The sequence below is a fragment of the Sarcophilus harrisii genome, chromosome 5 (assembly GCF_902635505.1).
Source record: "Sarcophilus harrisii chromosome 5, mSarHar1.11, whole genome shotgun sequence".
Lineage (NCBI taxonomy): Eukaryota > Metazoa > Chordata > Mammalia > Dasyuromorphia > Dasyuridae > Sarcophilus > Sarcophilus harrisii.
Genome location: NC_045430.1, coordinates 236565009 through 236592070, shown reverse-complemented (window position 1 = coordinate 236592070; position 27062 = coordinate 236565009). Strand labels below are relative to the sequence as shown.

At 34.6% G+C, this 27062-nt stretch overlaps 1 protein-coding gene across 1 annotated transcript in view; it reads left to right on the top strand.

The window, feature by feature from the left end:
* TMEM236 (transmembrane protein 236) overlaps positions 1-25873 on the top strand; it is a 46077-nt gene extending 20204 nt beyond the window's left edge. The window contains exon 4 of the mRNA XM_031939903.1: positions 22874-25873. Within this exon, the coding sequence (XP_031795763.1) occupies positions 22874-23445 (572 nt within the window). The 3' untranslated portion in view covers positions 23446-25873. The remainder of the gene's footprint in view (positions 1-22873) is intronic.
* Positions 25874-27062: the final 1189 nt, after the last annotated feature.

The window sequence follows — 27062 nt, the reverse complement described above, 5'->3', positions numbered from 1 at the left end:
CGTGTAAGGTCCTTATAACATCATGGAAGCTCTTTCAAAAGCAAAGACTATTTATTTATATCCCCAGTACCTGAAACATATTAGGAACTTAATAAATATTTATTAATTGATTGCTTGATTACTTTTTTATATCTTTTAAATTTTAATAAATATGGCTTTATGCGATGTTGCTGCACTTATAATTAACAAAGAAAATTTGTTGTGACCAGTCATTTGATTTTTGAATGATTTATGTTTTGATATTTATACTAAAACATCATTTCTGAATTATCTAACAATTTCATTTTTGATTATCCACATATATTCTATTGTTAGTAATCACCTACTAATGCATAGCATATGTCACAAAGATTGTTCAAAATATCTTGAATTTTAAAGGTGACCCATAGGGCCATTTTTCATCAGGCAAAACAGTTTTATTGAAATTATCATCTCCAACCCTAACTAAGTAAATATAAGGAATGTTAGAGGATATAAAGAATTTTGAAAATAGATTTTACATTTCTCTAAGTTTACACAGTATTGTGGTAGGTTCTAAGGTATATATACAAATTGAATTATAATTAATTTATAATTTCTCTTTCCTTTCTCTTTAAGAAAAAATTTGTTGAACAAATGAAGTGAGTATGCATTATGTGGGTATGAATTGTAGTTGATATAGAGTTCCTCTTTCCTTTATCTTTAAGAAAGAGCTTGTTGAACAATTGAAATGAGCATGCAATCTGTCATTTTTGACTTAGATCTTATGCAACATGTCCAAAAGTTCAGAGTTGCTTGGAGAACACCATGTTCAGTAAGTAACACATTAAGGAGGATGCTTCCTTTCATATCCTCCCCTTTTGAGAAGAAGGAAGTTTGGAGGGGAAAGCTCATCACTTCTAGGATTATTGTCCCAGCCTCTGCCCATTCCCACTCTGCATCCCCAGAAATATGCAGTGATTTGTAGTAAGTTTAGATTGCCTTCCTCATAGAGGTTTTAGTCATTGCTTCTTATGAATTACTCCGTGTCAGGATGTGAACAGCTAACTTTGACTAGATTATTTTTGACCAAATTAGATGTTTAATGAATAAGTTACTTTTCAAATAGATCCCAAAGTCAAAAATTTGCCAAATCTCAGAGTAAGAAGGAAACATCGAGGCATCTAGTCTAAAACACGTCTGGAAAATAATCTGTACAAATAATCTAGCAAATGATGATGAAGTCTGTTTGAAGATGTCCAGTGATGAGCCAGGAATTGCCCATTCCATTTCTGGATATCTCTCACTGTTGGAAAGTTTTCCTAACATCAACATTTACTTTTTTCATTTATAATTTCTAATTGCTGCTTTTGGGAATGATTCTGCCTTTGAAATATAGAAAACAAACCTAATTCTTGTAATATACAACAGCCTTTCACATATTCACTATGATGTTCATTTCTCTCCCTATTCTTCCTCAGTCTTTCTTTCTCCAAGATTAATTTACATTTCACTTTCCTCTACTTTCTCTAGGATCTTAGATATCTTGTTCCTTCAATGTGATATTCCACCTCTGGACTCTGTAACTGTTCCCTAACCACTCCCCCCCCCCCCATTCCTGGAATATTCTTCCTCATCTCTGCCTTCTGGCTCTCTTAGCTTCTTTTAGGACTCAATTCAAATCCCACCTATAATAACAGGGCTTTCTTGTCAGCCTTCAATGCTAATCCCTTCTCTCTAAGATTATTTCCCATTTTCACTATATGTATTTTGCACATACTTATTGTTTGCATGTTACCTCCTCCATTAGGCACATAGCACAGTGACTAGAACAAAGACCACTGATGAATGCCTGTGGATGGTGCTAATAATGGTGGCGATGGAATTGGTGGGCTTTGATGTCATGAACAATGAATTATGTCATCTACTCCAACTAGTTCATATTTTAAAACAACTCAAGTTTAGAAAAGCTAAGTGCCATGCCCAAAGTCAAGGAGGTAACACATAACAGAAAGGATATTTGAACTAACTTTCTCAAATCTAACACTTTTTTGCATTGTACCAGCATGCTTTTCTGTCTCATGATCTTTGATTTTTCATTTCTCAAATCCTTCTAAATTTCCTTCTGATTCCAGTCTTATTTCTTTGTCTTTTTTTTTCCTTTTCTTTTTTGAGGCAATTGGGATTAAGTGACTACTTCAGGATCACAGAGCTAATATAAATGTCTGAGGTCAGAATTGAACTCAGGTGTTCTTGACTCCAGAAGCAGTGCTCTATTCACTGTATCATATAGCTGCCCCCTTCCTTTTCTTTTCACTGGAAAAATTGGATATGTTGTTATAATCTCGTGTTATTAGATTTTTTCAAATCGCTTTTGTCTTCTGTGTGTATGATGTTCTTTAAAATGAGCTATATTTTATTAGAAGCTTATTTATAGTACTGATTCTGTTCATTAACAATCTCTCAGCTGAATTTCTGAGACCTTATCCCACTTTTAAAGGATCAAGAGCCCTCCTGAAGGCAAGAGTATTTGGAGCAACTACACACTTAGTGATGTTTAAAATCTCATTCCCTTGCCATTTGAAAATTATTCCTTTTCTGTCATCCTTAAACTTTTACTTTTCTGAAGGTGACATAACCTATTTTATTCTTTTTCCTTATTTTTGTTAATAGCATATATCCCAGATCACTTACTCAACTTTTCAAATAATAGCAAAAATTTAACTTCTTGATTCTTAAAGAGATAAAGTTATAGGTAAGGGTCAAGTCCTTGGTTCTATATAACATTGGCTTTACTCTTCCATTATCAACTTTTAACATTAAGGCAAAATTAATATTGGTTGTTATTTTCTCCTAGAATCTGCATATGTTTAATTTAGATCTGATTGTTTTCCAAATTTGTTCTCTAAAAGCCCATCTGTAGAGTGAATAACAATGGATAGGAATGCAAATGAATTGCAAGCATAAATATTTTATCATTTATTTTAAACTAAATTAATCCTATAACTTTATCTTTCCAAGAATCAAGAAATCAAAGCCCCTCCATCATATTTTCTTGTTTAAAAAGGTCTTCAAAGGCAAAAGTTCTTGGCCTGGCCATTAGGAAAACCTGAATTCCAATACTATATTCTTTTGGACAAAATTCTTCTCCTTTGTTATTGTTAAATTGAGGGTATTGGACTGGATGGTATCAGTGGTACAGTGGAAAGAGTGAGTTTAAAGTTGGTTGAACTTGGTTCAAATACTGCCTTCAAGATCTCAAGTAAATCATTGAATATTCTGGTCCTTTATTTTTTCATCTGTAAAATAGGTGGTTTGATTTAATGCCACATGATTCTTTCATTTCTAAGATTTTATAATCTAGTAATTATTCTGATATGTATTGTGAGAGAAGGACATGAAATTGAATTTAGAGCCTGTAGAATGAATGTTAACACCAACTCTGTAATCTACTTTTAGAGTGCACATACTTGCATTTTTTCCAGTAATAGTGACAGGTTTTGTTGAATCATCTACCCTCTATTCCTTTTTTGTGAAAAATAGTATTTTTTTTAACATAAGATGTTAGATTGAGAATTGAGGTCTATATTGAATGGGATTTTTATTTGCATGACATGAGTTGGAAAGTATAGGAATTAGACCCATATTTTTTTAAAAAAACAATACTGTAATCTAACCTAGAGATTCTTAACCTTTTTGATGTTCTGGACCACGTTGGCAGTCCTGTAAAATCTATGCCTCTTTTCTCACGATTTTTAAATGCATAAAAAAATATGTTGCATTATGAAAGAAGTTAAATATATTTAAATAAAGATGTAGTTTTTCCCTCACCCAAGTTCATGTATCTCCTGAAATCTATCCATGGATCCCAGGTTAGGAACTTCTGATCTAACCTGTAGCATCACAAATATGCTCTTACTATAGGCATTGACAGGATTTCCATTTTTACTTGGAAATGGATTTTGATTTGTTATTTTTATTTTTTGAATCTTGTGAATATAGGCATTCTTCTCTGGATTGTAAATTTCATTTGAATGGGATTAATAAGGTACTAATGGTAACTTCTGTCAATTATTCTAGACTTCCTCTCCCTTATTAAAAAAAATCTCACCAATATCACTATTTTTCAAAATATCTTTAAACTCTATTTACTTACACATAAGTAAAATGTTCTACAAACCTTGTAATATCTAATAAATTGAATAAATGCTCACCAGTTGTTGCAAACTTGAATCTTATCTAGGTACTATGAAAATTAAAATTTTAAAATTATGTGTTTGAATTTTATAATCCAGTGATTCTGCACCAGAGATATACATACCAATGGGACCATAAATCTATTGGCAACAGATACCAGATGTGAGAAACCACCCAAAATGACTATTTTTGTATTTTACTCACCAGTGTAAATTCTTAAGAAATTAAATTATTGGCCTTTTTGCTTATTTCCTTTTTAGGCCTTCTACAAATAATTATATATTACAGATTTAAATAATTCCAGTTCTGAGAGATCTCAGAAGTTAAAGTGAAGTTCTTTCCAAAACAAATCTTCTCTCCACTTCCTAAAAAGATTTAGATAGTTGAAATTATAGGTAGAGAAAAAAATAAAAATTTCCAGAGCAGGAAGCAAAACTAAGAATATGGAAGCTTACTCTTCTCAGAAAAGGAATTAGAATTCTTTTTTTGTTCTATCTTTAAATTTATGGCACTTCTATTTGGGCTAAAGGCACTGTGGCTTACCTCTGCTACACCATAGTCCTTCAGAAGAAGTCAAAAGTCATAGAATTATGGATTCTTAGAGATGGAAAATTTTTGTTTCTCCAACACATAATTGTTATTTGATTGATCAGAACATGGTACCCTCTTCAATAGCATCCACAGATCTTCTGATTCACTGATGTGTTGTGATCTAGTTTCTATAGTTCCAGAGAATTTGTTGTATCATGAAGCAGAAAGTCCTAAGTGCTAAGTTCTTCCTTACACTATATTCAGTGGTTGCCACCCATTGATCCTGGCTCAGCCTCCCAGAAGCACAGAGAATAAAACAAATCATTCTCTGTCATGCAAACCCTTCAGCCATCTGAAAGTAGCTAGTCCTTCTCTACTAAGAATTCTATTCTCCAGAATATTTATTCCAAAAACTTTTCTCAATAAGCCATGATTTTGAATCCTCTCTTTATTTTGATGAGTGCTTCTATATATTTAATTTATTATTTAGCCATTCATTGCCATTTATGAAGTCTTACTTTTTTGCAATGCACTATATGATATAAAGAGAGGTAGATTTAAAAATATTCAACTAAATTCGATAGGTGAATTTGAAATTTGAAAAATTTTACAGTTTGCAGAAAATTTGCTAAGAATTAAGAGAGACCTCATATAGAGAGAAGATAGTCTTTACTGTCAAGGATCTTGTTAGGAGTTGTAAAAGTACCTTGTATAGATATCATGTATTACTATGTGTATTATATTTAAGAACGTTAGATATAAAACAAAGTGCTAAGTCTAAGTAGCAGTCTTTTATTTGATCTTCCAACCAGTTACTATCCACCTAATCATACTACTGTAGATCCTGGTCTTGTTTTTGGGGACAGAAGCTTATCAAATACTGTGTTTAAGTATATACATGACATGTTTTTAGTGTTCCTCTAAACTTCTAGGCTAGTCATGTCATTAAGAAAGAAATTAACGTATTAATAAACCTAATAGTAAATGAAGAATTGTTGAAGATTTTGAGGGCTGGGAGAGGAGGGAAAGGCGATAAGATCCAAGATGTGCATTAAGATTATTTTGAAAAAACTATATTAATGGCACAAGATGGTGTTATTTAATTTTAAGTTAAAATATTAATATATTAAAACTGCAAATAATTAATCTTTCAAATATTTCCTTGTAAGTTTATAGCCTTTATACTTCTGAAATTACATAAACTTAAAACTACACTAAGTCTTTTGGGACTGTATATAGGTAGGTATGTATATAGAAAGATAAAAATCTTTGTCACAATATCCATCTAGATCAAGCTCTCTAGATATAGATAAAAAATTATATGTGTGTGTGTGTATATATATATATATATATATATATAGAGAGAGAGAGAGAGAGAGAGAGAGAGAGATTTGATGGATATGATATATGATGACAGACTGATGTCCATATCAGTAGGGAGGGATGGTATATGCAAGAAAAATGAGGAAATGTAATCAGCAAGATCTAGTAAATGAGTGTGAAGTATTTGATCTTGGTAGATTGGGAAATGGTGGTATCATTAACAGAAATAAGGAAGTTGGGAGGAGGGGCCAGTTTAGTAGAAGAAAATCATGGATTTTGCTCTGGATAGGTTGAGTTTGAGGTGCTAGTGGACCAGTGCCAATGTCTAGCAGGCAATTAGAAGGTGGAACTGGAGTTTAAGGGAGAGAACAAGGATTTAACGTTACATTGACATGGCAATCATCTGAGTAAAGTTGATTTTTTTTAAACCAAAGGAGCTATGAGATCACTAAAGGAGAGAATATAAGGAAAAGAGGGTGTCTGGGACCCTCAGTTAGGAACCAAGAAGAGAAAGATGGACTTCTTGGTGAGGTTGAGTGATAGAGCAGAAAGACCATTGGTTCTAAAGTCATTCTGTGATACTTTTTATGTATATAGTCACTTAACCTCCATGGTCTTCTGTTTCCTCTGCAACTGAGTAAGTTGCAATCTGTAAAACAAATAAATAAAACAAAGGACTTGACCTAAATCCCTCCTGAGGCTCTAAATTAATAATTTTGTGATGATTCAGTGGGAGAGTCTGAGAAGAAACACTCAGAGAAGTAGGAGGGAAGCTAGAACATAAGCTCCAAAAGGATTAAAGCAGGGACTCCACAGCTTTTGGGAGGGGAGAAGGAGAATGGTGGATGTGACAGTAAAGAGAAAATGGATTCAATAAACTTTTATTTTGCTTCTGTATTCTTTGCCAAGGAAACTGATCTTTGGACTAGGAAGGCTAGAATGAATATGGCTAACGGGAAATTGAAACTTAAGATAAGTAAGTGATAACAAGACCATAATTATCTTCCCTTTTATGAGTCCAAACCATCAAGATTTTATGAATTATGTGAGAAGGTACTGAAAGACCTGACAGGTATGACCATAAAGCTACTGCTGATCTTTGGAATTATAGAGAATAGGTTTAGTGCTACTGCAGGACTGAAGAATGACAAATATTGTCCCTGTTTCCCAAAACAGAAAAAGGGAGACAGCAATCAATCACTAAGCAAATATTGATTAAGCATGTAGTAACTGCATGCCAGGCACCGGGCTAGACACAAAGGCCACAAACACAAAGAATGAAATATTTCCTATTTGTAATGATCTAGCATTCTAATGGAAGAGATGAGTATATATATATACTCATGAAGTGTGTGAACATGAAGTGAATGAAAACAAATGGCAAATAGTTAAATGTAAGGAAGAATTGGAAAGCGTGTACTAGCAATTGTAGTAGACATAGGAGAGAAGATTAGAAAGGGCTCCATACAAAAGATGAGTCAAGAGGAAGAATAAAGAAAAGCACATCCTAAACATGGAGATGAGAGAGGGAATATTGTATGTGAGAAACAGAGAAAAAGTTGTCGAGAGAGATCACAGACAAAAGGCAAATATATAAATTATATCGCAAGTGAGTTTGACTTTATTTTCTGGCAAAATATGTCAGATTGTTTAAAAAGAAAAGATGGTGAAATTAACCTGGAAGGACATGGTTACATCAAGAACATGCTAGATTTACATTTTTAAATGAGATAATATTTGTAAAATGCTTAGCACAGAACCTGGTATTAGTAGGCACTTAATAAATGCTTGTTCTCTTTCCCTTCCCCATTCCCTTCTGTCAGGAGTGGTAGGCTGGTACCACCCCTAGGCTTCAGCAAAAAAATGGACAATATCACAGGTTCTTCTGTGAGAAAGATGGAGAAATATGGACTAGATGTTAGTGCACTTAGGTGAATCTGGCGATGAATGATTTGGGTTTACCAAAGGAAAAACAGGCTATACCAAATTCATGTCAACTTGGAGAAGACCTAGTACTGGGCTACGCCTGTCTCCATATGTTATTTTATTTTTGTTCAATGACTTATATGATAGCAGAGATCACATGTTTATCAAATTTGTAGATGGCTCCAAGCTGGGAGGGATCACTTAATGGATACCAAAGACAGGATTCGAAAAGATTTTCAGAATCTTAGAAGATGAAGTTAAATAGAAAGAAATGTAAAAAATCAGTTTCATAAATATGAGATGCAAAAACAGCAGATCACATGAAAAAGACCTGAAGGTTTCATTGTGCAAGTTCAATGTGATTCAGCACTGTGACTCAGCTTTCTGAAAGTCGTTGTAGCTGTAGACTTCATTAAGGGACATAGTGTCCAGAGTGATGGAGTTCTCTTCCTACTCATATAGAGTCTGATGTATGGGAGGAACAGCATAGTTGAAGGAAATCATAAACTGCACTGCTGGCTTGTTCCAAATTCATGCTATTGAACTTCTACCAGACACTACTTTTTCTGTTCTATGTTTTCATTTCTCAATAATTCTACCTTATACTTTCCATAGTGAAGGTTGCTAATTTTGACTCTCTAAGCCCGCAACTCCACTCTCAATACCAATGTACAGCAACACACTCACTTAAAAAAATTACATTCTTTTCTTTTTTAATATCTCCTGTCCATTTCCCTCATCCCTCTCCTTCCCCTCATTTTTACTTCTTTCTTCTTTTTTTTTTTCTTAAACAAGTGTAGTCAAGCAAAACAAATCACTCCTTTGGCCATTTCTGTGGTTTCATTTTAAACTTTTTATTCCTATTATGTAACACAATTTCTGGCACACTGCAGGTACTTAAATGCTTGTTAACTGATTCATATCTCTAGTCCATTACCTATATGTTTAGGGGTAGGAGACAGTTTCACTATCAGTTTTCTGAAATTATGCATTTATCAGAGTTTCAAAGTTTTTCAAGCTTCAGATCTTCTTGTGTCAAGAGGTTGAACTGGACTTCTCTTCCCAGCCAAGGCTAAGCCCTCTCTAATATTACACTATCCTCTGTCTTCTAAAACCTTGCTCTATCAATCCTTTCCTCCTCCTTCTCATTTTCAATCTCTCTATTAACTCCCTCCTCTCTGCCTACAAATTTGCTTAGATCTTATTAAAAATATCCATTTTGCATCCTGTTATCCCTTTAAACTATTTATTTGTGTTATACATTATCTCTTTTTCCTTTCATTATTAAATTTTAAGAAATTCTAGTCTATACTTCTACACAATAATTCTTTACCATCCACTTAATTCTCTATCTTCCTGTACTGTGGCTTTTAGCTGCTAATTTACAGAAACAATATTTCTCCAGGTTAAAAGGCATTTTAGATTTCCAAATTGAGCAAAGTTTTCTAAATTTTCTAAATTCTTCTTCCTTCAGCTTCTGGTATGATTAACTAGTTTTTTTTTTTTCCCCCTTCAAACTCTTTCCTATCTTGGTTTATATTTTCAGCCATGTGAGTTGGATGGCTCCCATGCCTGGAATGTACTTTTTCCCTGATGATCTCTTGAATTCTCATCTTCCTTTAAGACCTACCCAACTAAAAGTGGCTTCTATGTGAAAACTTTCTTGGTTCCCTCAAGTTATCTTGGTACTACTAGACCCTGGGGATAAGAAGAAAATGAAATAGTAAGAAGTAGCCAATGGAGTGATTTATTTTTCTTGACTCTACTTATTAAAAGGGAAGGATTTATGGGGAGGAGGGAAAGGAGACTATAGAAATATATATATGAAAACATCAAGAATTTGTTTTTAAAGAGGATGTATTGAAGAAGATACGTTGGAATTGAGAATGGAGTGAGTGGTTCAGAGAGACTACAAATTGTCAACATCTGTTATAGAGAGTATGATACAAAATCACTGAGAAATGAATTCAAGGATTTGTATGTATTTTGTGTACATTTGTATATGTATGTGTATATGTGTGTGTGTGTGTGTATATATATATATACATATATATGTACATATTTATATAAAGACAAGAGTCTTTTCTCATTAAATTGCAAACTCTTTTAGGGTAGAGACTGAATTTTGTCTTTGTGTTCCAGCACTTAATACATCCTCATTGATTGATTGATTGATTTATGTGGCACTGCATTACAGAATCTCAACATTGGAAGGAAACCCAGAGGCAATCTAGTTCTTCCCAAACCAGAACACTTCCTGAGGCCCCATATTCAACTTTCAAAAAAAGCTCCAAATAGGACCAAGTTTTTACTTATGTGAATTATAAATATGCTTCTCTGAAATTTAGTCTCATTTCTTTTACTTTTGAAACTAGGGTCCAGGAGATAAAAAAATCTAACCTTTCTTCCACAGGAAAACCCTCCAAATGCTTAATGATAGCTATCATGTGCTCCTTAAAGACTTCCCTTTTCCAGTGCCTATCCCTGCTTCAGTAAGTCAACAAGCATTTATTTATGTGTGCCAGGCCCTTTGCTAAAGGCTAGGGATATGAAGAAAGGCAAATTTTCATGAAATTCTCATGTCTTTGAGGCATTTCTTTTGGGGCAGAGGCCTTTTGATTAAAAGGTAGAGAAGGAGAGCTGAAAGAACAGCAGCAGCTTCAGGAGTTCTCAGCTCAGTGACAATAAGGGAGTCACAGACAACTGGTCAGAAAGAGATTACAGGGGATCCGTTGCTGACACTCAGTGCAGCTCGTGCTGATTGCCAGATCCATTGCTCATAAGTAATTCTGGCTTATAGTTCTGGATGTCAGTTTCAGGAAGGAGAAGAGTGCTTGTGGTTGGTCACAAGAAAATTAATGGTTTGGTCAAAGAGGCAAAAAATTTTTTAAAAAATTGCAACTTAAAAACAAACACTCTTAAAATTGGCTCAAAATTTTGGATTATCAGCCAAAAAATTTATTTACTGTGAGGAATGTAGTCTGTGGAGAAGCTCCTCTAGAAGGAAAAAAAAGGATATAATTAAATTTTTTCTTCCATAGGTTTGTTTAAATAGACATATAGGTTTGTATTTATTGAATCTATATCAAGTTAAATAAATACATATGTGTTTGTGTGTACATATATATATATATGTATGTACGTGTGTATAAAATATGCAATAATCCACTTTTGTCTTATTTCAGTTTTTATATTGAATTTTTGAAACATCAAAAAAGATAGTCTTCATTTCCAGAAGAAAATTACATGTGAAAATATAATTTTTAATTATAAACAACTTGCCTTTTAAAAGGTATATAATGAACTCAATAGGTTACTTTTTAAGATTGTCCTTCAAGGTGGCATTTCCTTCTGAACTTCTTTGTTCTCTTCTGTACAATGAGAAATTTTCATGATTTTCTTTTCTTTCTTTGTTATTACATAAAATTGAAAAGTTCTTTCATAAACAAAATCCCTGTAGTTAAAATCAGAAGGGAAACAACTTAACTGGGAGAACATATTTATAAAAAGCTTCCCTGATAAAGGTCTGCTAGCAAATACATATATTAGGAACTCATTCAATTATACAAGAATGGAAATCACTCTCCAAAATTGGAACATATGAATAAGCAGTTATCAAAGAAAGAAATCTAAGCCATCAATAACTATATTTAATGCTTCAAATCACTAATGATTATAGAAATGCAAATTAAAGCAGCTCTGAGGTTCTATCTTATATCTGTTATCTTGGCAAAAAAGACATCTAGGCCTATCCCCTAATTAGATCAAAGAAAGAGGAAATGGATCCATTTGTGCAAAATGTATATTTATAGCAACTCTTTTTACTTTTGTTGCAAAGAACAAGGAACAAAGAGGTTTGTCATTAGTTGTGGGGAGATAACCCTATTGCTAGTTCATCTCTTCCCACTAAATCCCATTCCACAAATAAAAAAGAAAAGAAAAAACACAATCCTTGTAACAAAATGTCAGTCATGTCAAAAAATTCAGCATCTTGAATTCATTATCTATCTGTTAAGGGCTAGTGTAGAGGGCCACAGACAGTGGAGGAACTCTTCATGAGGTATAAGACCCTTTAGTCCAGAGGGAACCTGCTGACTATGTCTGGTTCGGCTCCCATCTCCCCTTGGGGGTGTCTCAGCCTTTTTGAGAAGTCAGGGGGTGTGACAACCTGTATTCCATTTGAAGTAGAGATACTTGCAGTAAAGGGGAATTTACATAATAATAGCAAGATACTTATAGTTTGCACATGTTCAGTGTGCTGTTGTGATATAATTTGACTATCCACATGGGTCCCTGCCTCATCCCTCTTCTTTTAAGACCAAGGACTGGGACTGGTACAAAGATCCTCCAGAGAGCTAGTCCGGACAGTACAGGCTAGATAGTGCTTCTTTATTAGTCCTCTTGAATTGTATCTGCTCATTGAATTGATCAGAGTCAATAGCCATGAGTCTTTTAAACTTTTTTTTTACAGTCTTGTTCCATTAATTGTCCTTGGCACCTTAACCCCCAAATTAAATTGTTTCCTTTTTCATTTTAACTGTATTGCTTTTATTTGTGAAAGAATTTTTTGATTTTGTGTAATAAAAATTGCCCACTTTCTCTTCTATGATCTTCTCTGTCTATACACTCTTCCTTAATCTCCTCTTTTGCCAATACATTTGCCAATGTAAGTTATATTTATCAATATAACTTTTTTAAAAAATCAAATGTATAAAGAAAAAAATTAAGGGAATGTGTAATCTAGGGATTCTCAACCTAAATTCTTCTCTGTAGGTGGATTTCAGGGATTTATGCTAATTTCTAATTGGAATTTGGCATTTCCTTCAATTTTCATCAATGTGAATTAAAAAAAACAAAACAAAACAAACATTACTCCTGAGTCCAGAGCCTCCATTTAATTGCCAAAAGGGTTAGCCAGTTTATCTGTCTCTCTGTTTCTATATCTGTCCTCTGTCTAACTCCATTTCTGTGTCTCTCTCTCTGTCTCTGTCTGTCTGTCTCTCTCTCTCACACACACACACCAGAAAAGTTAAAAAAGAAAAAAAAATGGTTAAATGTATTTCTCAAACTAAATTTGTTAATCATTAATCATGGAAGCAGACCACTTACAAATAATAGTATTTGAAATTGTTGAGTAAGTCACTGCAGAATTGTGATGGCTAATGATGCAATCTCACTGTGTCTTATCACTTAAATACAGCAGTTTGGAATGTACCCTGATCAATTATTTCTTATCAACAGTATTGATGAAACTGAATGCTTACCTGGATATATATTTGAAAACTAAAGTATTTTTTTTATTTGCATAATCCTCTGCCTCCACCAGTTCTTTATGAGAGGATAAGTATTTAGAAATATTCTTCCCTTTTCCTTCCCCTAAACACATGTCATGGCACAATAGGCTACACTGAGACCAACTCTCCAAATATTCTCCCATGATCTCTTAGAGCATCTGTCTGTTCTGAAACAGAATTTTTCTCTGCTTGACCCTAATAAATACAGAAGGAACAAACTTGTATTTCTGACCTTCTTTAAAAACCATGCTCTAAAAATTGAACTAATTAACTCAAAGGAAAATTCCCTTCCAGCTATCTAGCAGGTTCTCAGGGCACACAAGGCGTAGCCAGCATAAGAATCTTGCCATCTGCACCTCTCCTCTTGCTCCTTCCTCTCCCCTTCCAACTCACTCAGAGAACAATTCTCAAATCACTAACCATTTTTACAGGGTGTGACTATCTACTGTCCCCCGGGGGGCCATCCACAGTCCCTCTGACTGCTTAGACAAACTTACTCCTCTGATTTATCTTAGTAAGATATAAGATTCTTAAGCACAGAAACTTTTTCACTTTTTTCTCCATATTTTCAGTATGAAGCCCAGCATTTGGCAAAGACAGGAACTGGGTCTTTGATTTCCCTGGTGTAGAAAACTCTCAGATAAGAAAATGTGAATGCTGTAAATGAGGATCTTCTCAGGGAGCGGGAGTCAGATAATGCTCTTTCTGGTCTCAAAGTCTTCTCTCACAGCAAGAAGTTTCTCTTGAATATGTTCTGGGGAAAAGGACACACAAAGGGTACCTGTGGATAAGAAAAGCATTGTAGTTATTTCTTGCTATGATAGGAAGAGAGCCCAGTTGGGTCCCAAAGAAAATCTTTATAAACCAAGTGGGACTCCCTACAAATTTCAGCCATTAGATGTTGAAGAAGGAAGTGAATATTGGTGGGCATTATGGCAATTTACAAACTGTTACTAAAGTGCAAGGTAACAAGGAGAGATAAACAGAGTATGCAATTATCAGATATAGTTTTGCAATAATTTATTGCCCACTCAAGTCACCATGAAAAAAAGGATGCTAGTGATAAGTCATGTTATCAAATTCTTAGTTCTGTGGTTTGGATTGTGGAGGTGGAGATTGGATCAGTATATATTTCATTCAAATTATTTTATTATGATGCTAACTTTGAGCCTTTGTCAGCAGAGTAGGTGATGAGGTGGTAAATCCTAATATGAGGAAGTGATGTGATCTACTTAATGTAAACTATGTTATATACTATACTATACTATACTATATTGAGGCTGGTTCTAAAATGGAGCTATTTCTGTTGAGAAGAAAAATACAGGGCCCCTTGCCCTTTGATCACATAATTAATAGAGAAAGAACAACTTTGGAGTCTTTTTCCTCAAGGTGTTCTTAGTACTAACACATGTATATGGTTGCCAAATTCATCTTAATTTCATATTCAAATATTTATAAATTATAGGATGTGGTAGAGAGCCCTGGTATGGGAGTCAGGCAAAGGGGATCTCTTAGAGACTAGATGATTCTGCTCTCTTAGTTTTAGTTTTCTTATCTATAAAATTAAAAAAAAAACTGGTCCAAATGATTCCTACATGAGAACTATTACCTCATTCTGTGGACCATATTACTGTTAAGGACTGGTCCTTACCTGGATATATGTTTGAAAATACATACTTAGATACCTAGAGTTCAAATCCATACTAGCAACAGTTTTCAAAAGACTTTATTTGGACTTCATTCCATTCAGTTCACTGAGAATTTATTAATTTGATATATGCAAGGTGCTGGAAGCACAAAGAAAAATGAAAATACTGTCTGGCTTGAAGCAGCTTACATTTTTTTCCTAATTTTTCACCTCTCTCACATCTCAGTTACCTCAGATGAAGGAATTTTCTCAACTTAAAATTCCAGCACCAAATCTATGATCTAGTCATGGGATCTGTGTACTTTCAGCCCTTCCTCCTGGATAGACTTTTCTTTCTTGATCTCAGTTAACAACTCTCACGAATGATTGATTGAATGAATGAATAAATGAAAGAAATATGTATAAAATGCTGATTTGGTGATCTTACTGACTCCTAAATGACATGGAATTTCTGATCCCTCTTTCTAGCACTAATTCCATTAGCATAAAAGTATGCACTCATACCCTTGACTCATCGGTAGTGGTGAGTAACGTAGGATACTCCTTGTTCCTCATTCCTATGTTCAAACTCTCCTTCCTTCTCCATCATTCAGGAACTTTTTTTTTGAGGGGGGATTCATTCAATCCATATTTATTACCGAATCAAAATTCTTGTAGCTACTATCTGTAGACTATCAGGACATTCTCCAAGGAAACTTGAATTTAGTATTTGGTTTATGGTTTTTCTCTACTTCCCAACTTGTGCTCTTATCACAAGGATCTTCAACATATAAATTGGAATATTCCTTCAAATGTCCTAACATCCCAGTTTTTCAATATTTTCCTATTATCTACTCCTTTTTCCCATTCCAGTTACATACATGTTATGGGCCAGAATTCTGAACTTGAAACAAAGGATTCTTACAAGGTACTAAGTCAGTGGAATTGATAGAGACAATAGTTATCTAATTTAGCATGGTTCAGTATGATTGATAATCCTACAAGGAGATGCCAGAACTTGAAACAAGGTATTAAGTGGAATTGAGGAGACAATGGTTAAATCTAGTTTAGCATTGATTTAATCCTACAACAAATAATGGTTTCCTAGTGATATAATGATTGGTTTGTACTCAGTGTACAGCATATAAGAAAGAAGTTCTCAGGGCCAGAAGGACAAACACACTAGAGTCTCTTGGAGCCTCAGTCAGGGAGATTCAGAAGCCAGAGAAGGCAGGTGGGAGCTTAAGCTCTTGGAACCAAGGAGAGAGATAAGCCTCTAAGAAAGCTAACTGGGCCCCAAGAAAGGAGACTTGGAAAGAGAAAATAAAGGAGTTGGACTTTAACTCCTGGCTGTACTCGTATGGTGATTACTGAATTGAAACTAAGGCTGCCTCCAGAGACCCCAAGAAAACCTCAACAGAGAATATTACATTTTAGAGAAGAATATTACATTGGGGCAGACACGATCCTGATTTCAGTGGAAAAGTCTCCTCCACCCAGAAATTAGGGTGAATACAAAAATAGACAAGGAAACTTTGTTAAGGGTTAAAGTAGTATTTCAGCTAAAATGGGACAGATGTTTAGAAAACAGCCTTCTTTTCCAATTCAAGGGAAGTGTGCAGAGAGCATTGTCAGACTTATGAAAAGCCTAGGTTTGATTATAATTTGGGAGCAGATCACTGAACTTTTAGAAACTGTACAGTACACATCTCTTTGGTTCTCTAAAGAAAAAGAATTGGATCTAGAGGAATGGAAATTATTAGTAAGAGAGCAACTATGTCAATTCTACAATAAAAATGGACCTGACTTAATTTCAAAGATATACTTTATACATACAATTTAATACAACTGGCTTTAGGAAAAAGAAGAAAGAGCAAGAGAGGGAGGATCCAAATAAACTAGGTGAAAAGGATGAAGAATCAAATAAGGAAGGAGTTAAGTACAATTTTAAGTGTGACGCTTCACACAGGAAGCATTAATGCATTCCCCATCTCATGACCTACTCCCCTCAATTAACCCTTCATGGATGGAGGAAGAAGGAGGACGGGGAGAGGCAGTGACACAATAAGCATCACCTATGAAGCAGCCTATGACAAGATTTCAAAAGGCATTGGTTAAAGCAAAAAATGAAGGAAAGGATGTATTTGATTTAATAAATGCATACCCTGTGATTGAAGAGCTTAACTCTTCAGGTCAACAAAGGAGAAGATCTGTTTGATCCTTTTGATCTGGAAAAAATTAAGGATTTGAAAAAGGGTTGCACTCTTTATGGGGCTACATCATCTTATGTTAAGATGTTACTGGAGAATTTGGCTTTTGAAATCTTAACCCCTTGTGATTGGAAATCCATAGTAAGGACATGTTTAGAACCTGGACAAAATTTGTTGTGGCTTTTGGAGTATTATGAATTATGTAGGATCCAAACCTAGTGCAATAAGCAAACAGGAGTTAATATACAAATCACCTTTGACCAACTAGCAGGTAAGGTTAGTATGCAGAAATTCATCACAGATTAATTATCCTATAATAGTGTATGAGCAAATTGCTACTGCTACTATAAAAGCTTGGGGCTCCCTCCCAGGGAAAAATCGAGGGGAAGCCTTCACAAAAATAGAGCAAGGTCCCAATGAACCCTTTGCAGATTTTGTGGGATGTTTGCAGACAGCTGTCATAAGAACCATTGGAGAAAATGTAGCTACAGAAATAATGGCCAGACATCTAGCTAAGGAAAATGCCAGTGAGGTGTGCAAAAGAATTATATGGGGACTATACAAAGATGCTCCTTTAGAGGAGATCATAAGGCGCTGTGCCACAGTGGGCACAAATGCCTTTTATGCCCAGGCTATGATGAACATGGGAAGACAGGGTTCCTCTTGGCAAGGGACTTTGAGAGAAACTCGTTGATATTTTCAGTGGAAAAATTGGACATTGAGAACCCAGTGTAGGCAAAGAGATAAAGTGAGAGGACAGGGTGAAAGAAGACCTAAAACCCCATGTCCAAAATGCATTCGAGGCTTTCACTGGCCTCTGAATGCAGATTGACCCAGGTAAATGAGAGGTAGAGCCCAGCTCCAAGATATCATACAAAAGACAGATGGGGTATGATGCCAGCTGAGTTTACACCGTTAGAAGTTCAGGGCTCTGATGTGATTAATCAGGAAAATACCAATCAGATGGCAGAAAGGGATTATATTTGGAGAGAATATAGGTTTTATTAATCCGACAGAAGGGCAGTGTCCAGTGCAAGCAGCTCCAATGTAATTGCCAGATGATGAGAGATTTAGAAAGTGGTAAATAGAAGGGAATTAGATAAGTTAACTTCCTGGGAGAGAGGGTTTGCTTGTACTCCTACAGATGGAGAAGGAAACAGATGGGTGGCAATGAGCACCTGGAGAGAGACAGAAAAAGAGAAAAACCTTGAAACAAAGGAGAGGATCCAAGAAACATCTGACACTGAAAGAGCATGGCTGATAAAGACTGTTGCAGCAGTTGAAAACCAGCAGGAATAATTGGATTCCCTAATACAAGATGAGACTATTGCAGAACTTCAAAACTTACAGGAATTATTGGATTCCTGGCACATGAAATAGTGGACAATAGATTCCTTTTGAACTATTTCTAGGACTTATGGACATGTATAAATTCTCATGTTGATTCATGTTGTTTCTTACCTCATTCCTAGCCTGTGTTATATTGCTATGTGCTTATATAATTTATGTAATTATGTGTAATACCTCCCATATTGATGGATTTCTGTATACCTGTTTCAAGTGAGCCCCTTCAGAAACTCGCTAATCTAATTTGATTTCCCATTTCCTTTGGTGTTCTCATCTCCCTTCCTTGAGACATCAGGGAAGGAGTGATCACCTCTTTATTGGGGTTTTCACCTCCTTGAGAAAAACAAAAAGAGATGTTATGGACCAGAACTCTGAACCTGAAACAAAGGATTCTTCAAGGTGCTAAGTCAGTGGAATTGATAGAGACAATGGTTGTTTAGCAGGGTGCTTAACAGTTCTCTATTTCAGTACATATACTTAGTATTTATTATAGTTCTACAAGATTCACACCTTTGATAAGAGACCATATAAGCTCACACAAACTCAGTCAGAATCAGAACTGGAAGACGGAGACCATGACGTATTCTCCTCCTTTGATAAACCAATTCAACTCCATGCTATCAAGTCTCTTATTTTTTTATCCTATTATCCTTTTTCTGCCTAGCCCCAATTCTGGTTTGCTATTATCATTTTATGTCTTTATTCCTATTCACATGCTGTTGAATGAAGTCAGAGAAAATCATGAAATTAAGTCAATTGGGTCTATCATAAATTTATGTACAAATCTTCCCTAAATTCCCACTGTGATAAGGGAATTCTTTTATGCTCCCTCAGTAGAGTCACTATTTCATTCACCTTAGTGGTTCTTCCAAATCTTTTTATCTCTCCTCAAACCTTCCAAGGTTGCCCTTCCTCATTATCCATTCAGCTGAAAATCTTGCTTCACATTTTACTGAAAAAATCAAGACCATTTACTAAGAACTTCCTCTTCTCTCTTCCTCCTTATTTCACATTAACTCAGATGCCTTCCCCCTATTTACTGTTCCTTTGCCCCATATATCACATGAAGAACTGGCCCATCTGCTTGCCCTTCACATACATAAATGATCCCATTCCATCTTGTCTTTCCTAGTTGTTTATCCCTTTCTGTCAACACTATTTCTCACTAATTTTCATTCTCTCTCTAAAGACCTGCCCACAAAAATATCTCTATCTTCTCTATCTTCAAAACCCCCTCAAGAGCCATCTTCCTATATCTCTCCTCCCTTTCACGGCTAATCTTGAAAAGGCTATCTTGAATGGGATGCTTCCATTTTTTTGCTCCTTCCTAGTCTTTAAACTCCATGTAGTCTGTCTTTCAACCTCATCATTCAACTGAAGCTATTTTCTCCAAAGTTACCAACCATTCTTAATTGCAGAATTTAATGACTTTTTTCTCTATTTTCATCTTTCTTGACCTCTCTGCAGTTTTTGATACTGCCAATAACCCTCTTCTCTTTTATTTTTCTTACTCTAGATTTTTAAGACATTGTTCTCTCCTGGTCCACCTTGGACATGCCTGAATACTCCTCAAATAAGTTATATAGCCTGTCTTCACGTTCTGAAATAAATCAATTATTTACTCCTTCTCAGTTTTCTTTGCTGAATCTTAATCCAGGTTATGGTCACTGACAAAAAGATGTTCCCTAGGACTCTGCATAAGCCTTCACTCAAATGTGAGTTCCTTAATCACAGGAACAATGCTTTTTGGTTCAGCTAGAGTCACTAGCTGAGGTATTATCTCTCCCCCATAAAAGGGATAATGTACTGTTCTATCCTTCTTTCAACTTAGGTCCCAAAGAGACTTAAACTTCAGTTCTTATAGGGGAAGGATGCCTTCAAAATATCACTATCTGGATAAGGAAAAGCTCTTAACTACTTTTTTCTCCTCCTGTTGAGAATTTGTCAGTTTTCAGAACTTTGACTATTATAAACTTTTCATCTTCAAAAGAAGAATATTGTCTCCAAGGAATTAGCTATTTTTAAACACAGAATAGGCAGCTAGCTAAGTAATACCTATAGATCTTAAGCCTGTCTTTTTTTTTTTTATTTAATAGCCTTTTATTTACAGGATATATGCATGGGTAACTTTACAGCATTAACAATTGCCAAATCTCTTGTTCCAATTTTTCACCTTTTACCCCCCCCACCCCCTCCCCTAGATGGCAGGATGACCAGTAGATGTTAAATATATTAAAATATAAATTAGATATACAATAAGTATACATGACCAAAACGTTATTTTGCTGTACAAAAAGAATCAGACTCTGAAATATTGTACAATTAGCTTGTGAAGGAAATCAAAAATGCAGGTGTGCATAAATATAGGGATTGGGAATTCAATGTAATGGTTTTTAGTCATCTCCCAGAGTTCTTTTTCTGGGCATAGCTGGTTCAGTTCATTACTGCTCCATTGGAAATGATTTGGTTGATCTCGTTGCTGAGGATGGCCTGGTCCATCAGAACTGGTCATCATATAGTATTGTTGTTGAAGTATATAATGATCTCCTGGTCCTGCTCATTTCACTCAGCATCAGTTCGTGTAAGTCTCTCCAGGCCTTTCTGAAATCATCCTGTTGGTCATTTCTTACAGAACAGTAATATTCCATAATATTCATATACCACAATTTATTCAGCCATTCTCCAACTGATGGACATCCATTCAGTTTCCAGTTTCTAGCCACTACAAAAAGGGCTGCCACAAACATTCGTGCACATACAGGTCCCTTTCCCTTCTTTATAATCTCTTTGGGATATAATCCCAGTAGTAACACTGCTGGATCAAAGGGTATGCACAGTTTGATAACTTTTTGAGCATAGTTCCAAACTACTCTCCAAAATGGTTGGATTCGTTCACAACTCCACCAACGATGCATCAATGTCCCAGTTTTCCCGCATCCCCTCCAACAATCATCATTATTTTTTCCTGTCATCTTAGCCAATCTGACAGGTGTGTAGTGGTATCTTAGAGTTGTCTTAATTTGCATTTCTCTGATTAATAATGACTTGGAGCATCTTTTCATATGACTAGAAATAGTTTCAATTTCTTCATCTGAGAATTGTCTGTTCATATCCTTTGACCATTTTTCAATTGGGGAATAAGCCTGTCTTTTTAATCTCTTCTTGATGATTTAGAACAAAATCTATGGCCTAAGCCTTTTTCTGAATCCAGGTTACAAATTCCTTCTAACTCTTGTGTAATTTCCAATTTCCAAACTATACCTCTTTGGAATTATTTTTAGGGCCTTCCTTTTCAGTTACTTGCCAAAGACTCTGAGTCTGAAGTACTCTTCCCCTTTTTTTTAATTAGTCCTAGATTCTTCTTGTTTTCCTGTGCAAATGAATAGAAAAGGAAAACTATTTGGAGGCCCTCATTCTATTTCAGTCCTCTGTCTTTCAATCCATTCCATAATTAAATAAATTCCAGATATGTTCTGGCAACAAACTTTGTCATTCCATACTTCTGTATAGATACAATAAATACTCTTTTTCTATTCAATAAATTTCAATAGTACCTTCTTGTTTCTTGAGTAAAACTCAAAACTTTTTTGCCTGCCCTCAAAGCTTTTTTCTAATCTATCTCTAGCTAGACTTATTGCTCCCTTTCATGCACAATGAACATTAAGCTAACTATGTTCTTTTTGTTAATTTATTTTTCCTACTTTTCTGTCTTTACTCATAGTACTTCCTGGAATATTTTTTCTCCAGCTCTTTGCCTTTGGGATTCCTATTCCTTCTTTGTATCTCAATTTAAATGCTCTCTCTTTCATAAGGCTTTTTTTTCATTCCTTCCCTTTACCCTTATAATAGCAACCCTTCTTCTTGGTCTCTCCCCTGCCCATGATATCTCAATAATGCATTTATTATATAATCTTGTCCATCAGTGGTACCAAACTGAAATAAAAATGGTGGCACTAACTTATACATAAGGATATTTGCAGGCTTCATTTTGATTTAGAAAACCATATATTAGCATTATCTATATTTTGTTGTATTTTTATTTATTTTGGGAAATATTTCCCAATTTCACTTTAAACTGATTTGGGTAGCTTTCAGGGGTATTATGGGCCTCTTTTTTCTCATGATCTTCATGTTTGCACCTTTGTGGTACATTATAGTTATTCTTAAACTATAAGTTTAAGTTTTGAGTTTTATCTGCTTGTTGAACTGTCTGCAGCATTCCTGTTTTAGTAACCTGAGATTCAAAGTCTATGTCTTATGTAACTTTTTCATTTCCCCAAGTGCTCTGTACAAACTAGATCCTTGAGAAATGTTTGATTATTTTGATACATTGAAATCATGCCATTGGTAAGTTAATAATCATTTCTAGCTCTATGTCTTTCTAGGTCTATAAAAATATGTTAAAATTCTCCTTAAAGTAGTATAACTTTTTAATTGACTCAATTAAATATTTATTTCAGAAAATGAAGTTTCACATACCCATACAACTAATTTGCAGCAAGTGAGAACGGTGACTGAGTCAAGTGAGGAAAACAGGCCAGCCCCCCAACCAGCAAATGATACTCCTGTGCCCAAGCCAAGGACATTCACCCAGAAACATCAACCTGTACCCACCGTAGCTGATGAGTCACCCTTCAGCTCCGGAATCTTGAGGACCATGTCCCGGCAAGACAAACGTGCAGAGATTTTTCTGAATAGCTTCATCATGTGGTCGGACACCATTGAGATGCTGAGAGTTTCTGGGCACCATTCAGTGTTTAAGTCAAGGTGGTTATATCCTGTTTATATATTCAGCTATATCTCTCTGCTTCGAATCATAGTCGTACCACACAAAAGTCTTGTGAGTTCCTTAGGAGTCTTTTTACAGGATTTCCCCTTTATGTTTGTTCGAATTAGTTTGATTGCTGCTTTGGGGACAATCACTCCTGTCCTAGGTCTTATAAAAAATGTTCTAGTGACCTTTTCTTATTTTTATTTCAACTACTTTACTATATGGAGGTTTTTCACCACCAATGAAACATCTTTCTTTTAAACAGAAAATGTTCCTTATCTTTTAATAATAGTGCAGTAAATCCTCATTCTAATTATTCCCATTCCTATTCCCTACTAAGCCTGGGTAAAAAAAAATGAAATAAGGATTTGCTAGCACCATTAATAGTAAACAAGGATTTAGATGAAATATTTAACCTTCTTAGGGAAACATTTTTTAAACATGTAAACCTTTCAGTTATTTGCTATCTAGTGGATACTGTTTATAAATGGAGCTTTATTTATTCTTTAAAACAATTACTCATAGGACCAATCAAAAAGTCTTATGACCAATTTAGGATTAGAAAAAGAGAGCTTTATTATTTTTAAGTATCTACTCATTATGTTACAGATGTACTATGAGATTATTCATTAATATGGACTTATCTTCCCAACAGCAAGTCCTATAATGAAGTTTTTATTATAAGTTGTTGTTTTATTGTATTTAACAAAATCATTGACAATCAATTAGAAATTATCTTTTGTAGAAAATTGCCTTGGTACCTTGAGTGTAAGTAACTTGTCCAGGGTCACATGATTCAGTATGTGTGAGAGGTAAGGCTTGAACTTTAGGTCTTCACGACTTCTAGTTCAAGCCCTTATCCATGAAACCAACTGTCTCTCTGCTTTGAACATAATAGACACTTAATAAATGTCTTTTGAATGTTGAATAAGTAATGATGTAGTGATATGAAGAATATGCCTTTTTATCATGAAGGCAAGGCAAGATTCAATAGTAAAATGTTGAATAAATTTTTATAACATAGAATTCTGAAAAGCCATGTGGTGTAAGTGGAAAGAATGTTAGATTTGGACTTGGAGTAGAGACTCAGTGGTCCAACTTTGCTACTTATATACATATATATGCAATATGTGTATTGTACATATAATATGTATGTGTCTATACAAACACACACACATATACATTTTTATTGTTATTGTTGTTTTTCCAAAATCTATTTTCTCAAATCATTTCTGACCATATTCCTGCACTCATTCTTATTTCATTTAATCCCACCTACATTAACTAAGTGCCTTCTGTGGACCAAAGCATTGTGGTAGAGCATAGTGATATAAAGACAAAAAGCAGAGTCCTTTACACTCTCAATACAAAGAGATACACAAATGCATAAGATAATATAGATTAAGATACTCTAATCATGGGCATAGTCAACTGGTTATAGATACAAAAGAACGTGAGTACTCAGACACACACAACTATATGTAATACTAAGCAGAAGAAAGCAGATAAAAACACAATGATAATGGGACTACCTTAAAACCTAGACATGTAGATGCAGATCCATACATGATAGAGTTTCTTTAGAATTTATTTTGTTTTATTGTTTCAGCAAAGATGGGTCCAACCTTGAAATGTCATCTTAAGTGATGATAGCCCATGGGGCCAGTATTCACATTCTTTCCGTCTTCTACTCTCATTCACCAAATTTATAAAGGAGTTAATGTTTTTTAACCATTTGTAATTCCAGTATCTTGAATATAGAAAAAATTTAATAAATTTACATTGATTTGGAATCAATTTCTAACTAAATTCTGTTCTATATGAAGTCAACTCTGCCCATCTGATTTAAAAAAGAGTGGTTGTTCAGATACACAAGTATTTTTTTTTCTACAGTATTGAATTAATGTAAGAAAATATATTAGTGAAATATTGGGATTTAAACTCGAGATTAGATGAAAAGCTATATTATTCAGTTTATATTGCACTTATAGCTTCTGTGTAAACTTTTGCTCCAGTTATCAAAGCAAAGCTAATTTGATAAGAGTGAATGTAATAATGAAAAAGCATGAACACAATTATTATATATTGACTAGTGGCTATGATGTACTTGGTATGTTTTGGTCCCATCTAAATGTCTTGATTAAAGGTCAAACAGCCAATGTTAACTGTAAGATAGATCAATTTGCAAATTCATCATCAATTAGGGTTCTGCTTATATTTCAAAGGTCAATTTTAACTAATTGGTTAATTGAAATAACCTTGATCATCTTCCTTAGACATAGTAGTGATTGTCAATTAAGAATATGAGCCTGAATTTCAATAACATTTTTTTGTCAGTAACAATCCAAACCATTCAGTCTTTTCGTGGAGTCAAAATTCCCAAGGTCGAAGTTAGTTGCTGTGTAAAAAAATAGAATTTTTTTTTTATAGCAGAACTAGAAATAGGATCCTACTTCATGAATGTGCCAACTGTTTTTTCTTGTTTGAAGACTTCTTTTCCCTATCATGTACTATATTTATGTATGACTATAAAATCTAGAAGTGCTACTTCAGTGAGAAATTATTAAGGAAAAATGCACATATTAAAGTTGTATCTTAAAATATTTTAATTATATTTGGATTTTTAAGCAAACATTTTGCACTGTGTCTGTTTCATGTTTCACTTATTTCATTTTGGATCAATACATTTATTATGTTTTCTCTATCGGATCATTTTTGTGTCAATCATGTAGGAGTTCTAAAGAGAATGGAAGGCCACAGAGTTAGCTGTAATAAGAAAATAGGAAAAGAACAGATACAAAGAGAGGGGTAAGGATCATACCTATACTCATATATACATATAGATATATACATATACATACACATACAGACACCTGAGCTGTGGGCCATTAGGTGATATAGAGAGTGCTGGGCTTGGGGTCAGGAGGACCTGAATTAAATCTAGCCTCAGACACATACTAGCCACTGGACTTTGAATACTTTGGAAGAGATGATTTTGTGCAAGTCTGCCTCCCTCATGTGCAAGTAATATCCTCGATCTTCTTCAAAAATGAACGATGAACAACAATGCCTAAATAAGAGCTCTGCAGCGAAAGGTACATTTTCTGATTCTTTTAACTTAAAAATGGTGTGATTTTTAGTATTCATGTTATCTATCCATTTTGAATTATTATGGTTTATACTGTAAAATGTTGATCAAAACTGGGTTTCTGCGAAACTACTTTCCTAGTTTTCCAGCAATTGTCAAGTAGAGAATTCTTTGACAAGTAGTTAAAGTCTCAAATCAATCAGTAAATGTTTATTAAGCGCCTATTATGTGCCAGACACTGTGATAAGTGCATTGAGTTTGCTTATCTCTGCCTGCTCCCCTTTTCTACTTTTTTCCTCGTAGTTTTCTTTTTGATAGGTTTTGTTTTGCTTTTTTGGATTGGTTTTGACCATTGGAGGGAGATTCTCAGGAGCAGTTTTTCCTATTAATCCAGACTGGTACCTGCTCCCCACTCTGCAATTTTAGGGAGTTGTCTGGGTCACTGAGAGGTTGGGTCACTTCCTCAGGATTTCACAGCCAAAATGTGTCAGAGGTGGGACATGCTAGTTTAAAAAATAATTTCCAAATGATTTTTATGATTACTTTTTTATCATATAATCTGAAGTTTCATTTCTAATTTTTTTTTAATTTGAATCCTTTCTCAGACACTAACTGGTTGTGTGCTCTTAGGCAAATCACTTAGCCACTCTCTGCTTCAGTTTCCTTATCTGTAAAATGAGGATAATAATAACACCTAATTTACAAGGATAAAAGAAAAAACATAAGTCAAATGATTTGGAAGTCTAAAAATGCTTTTTCTCTCTCTTTTTTTCTTTCTATCTATTTTTAT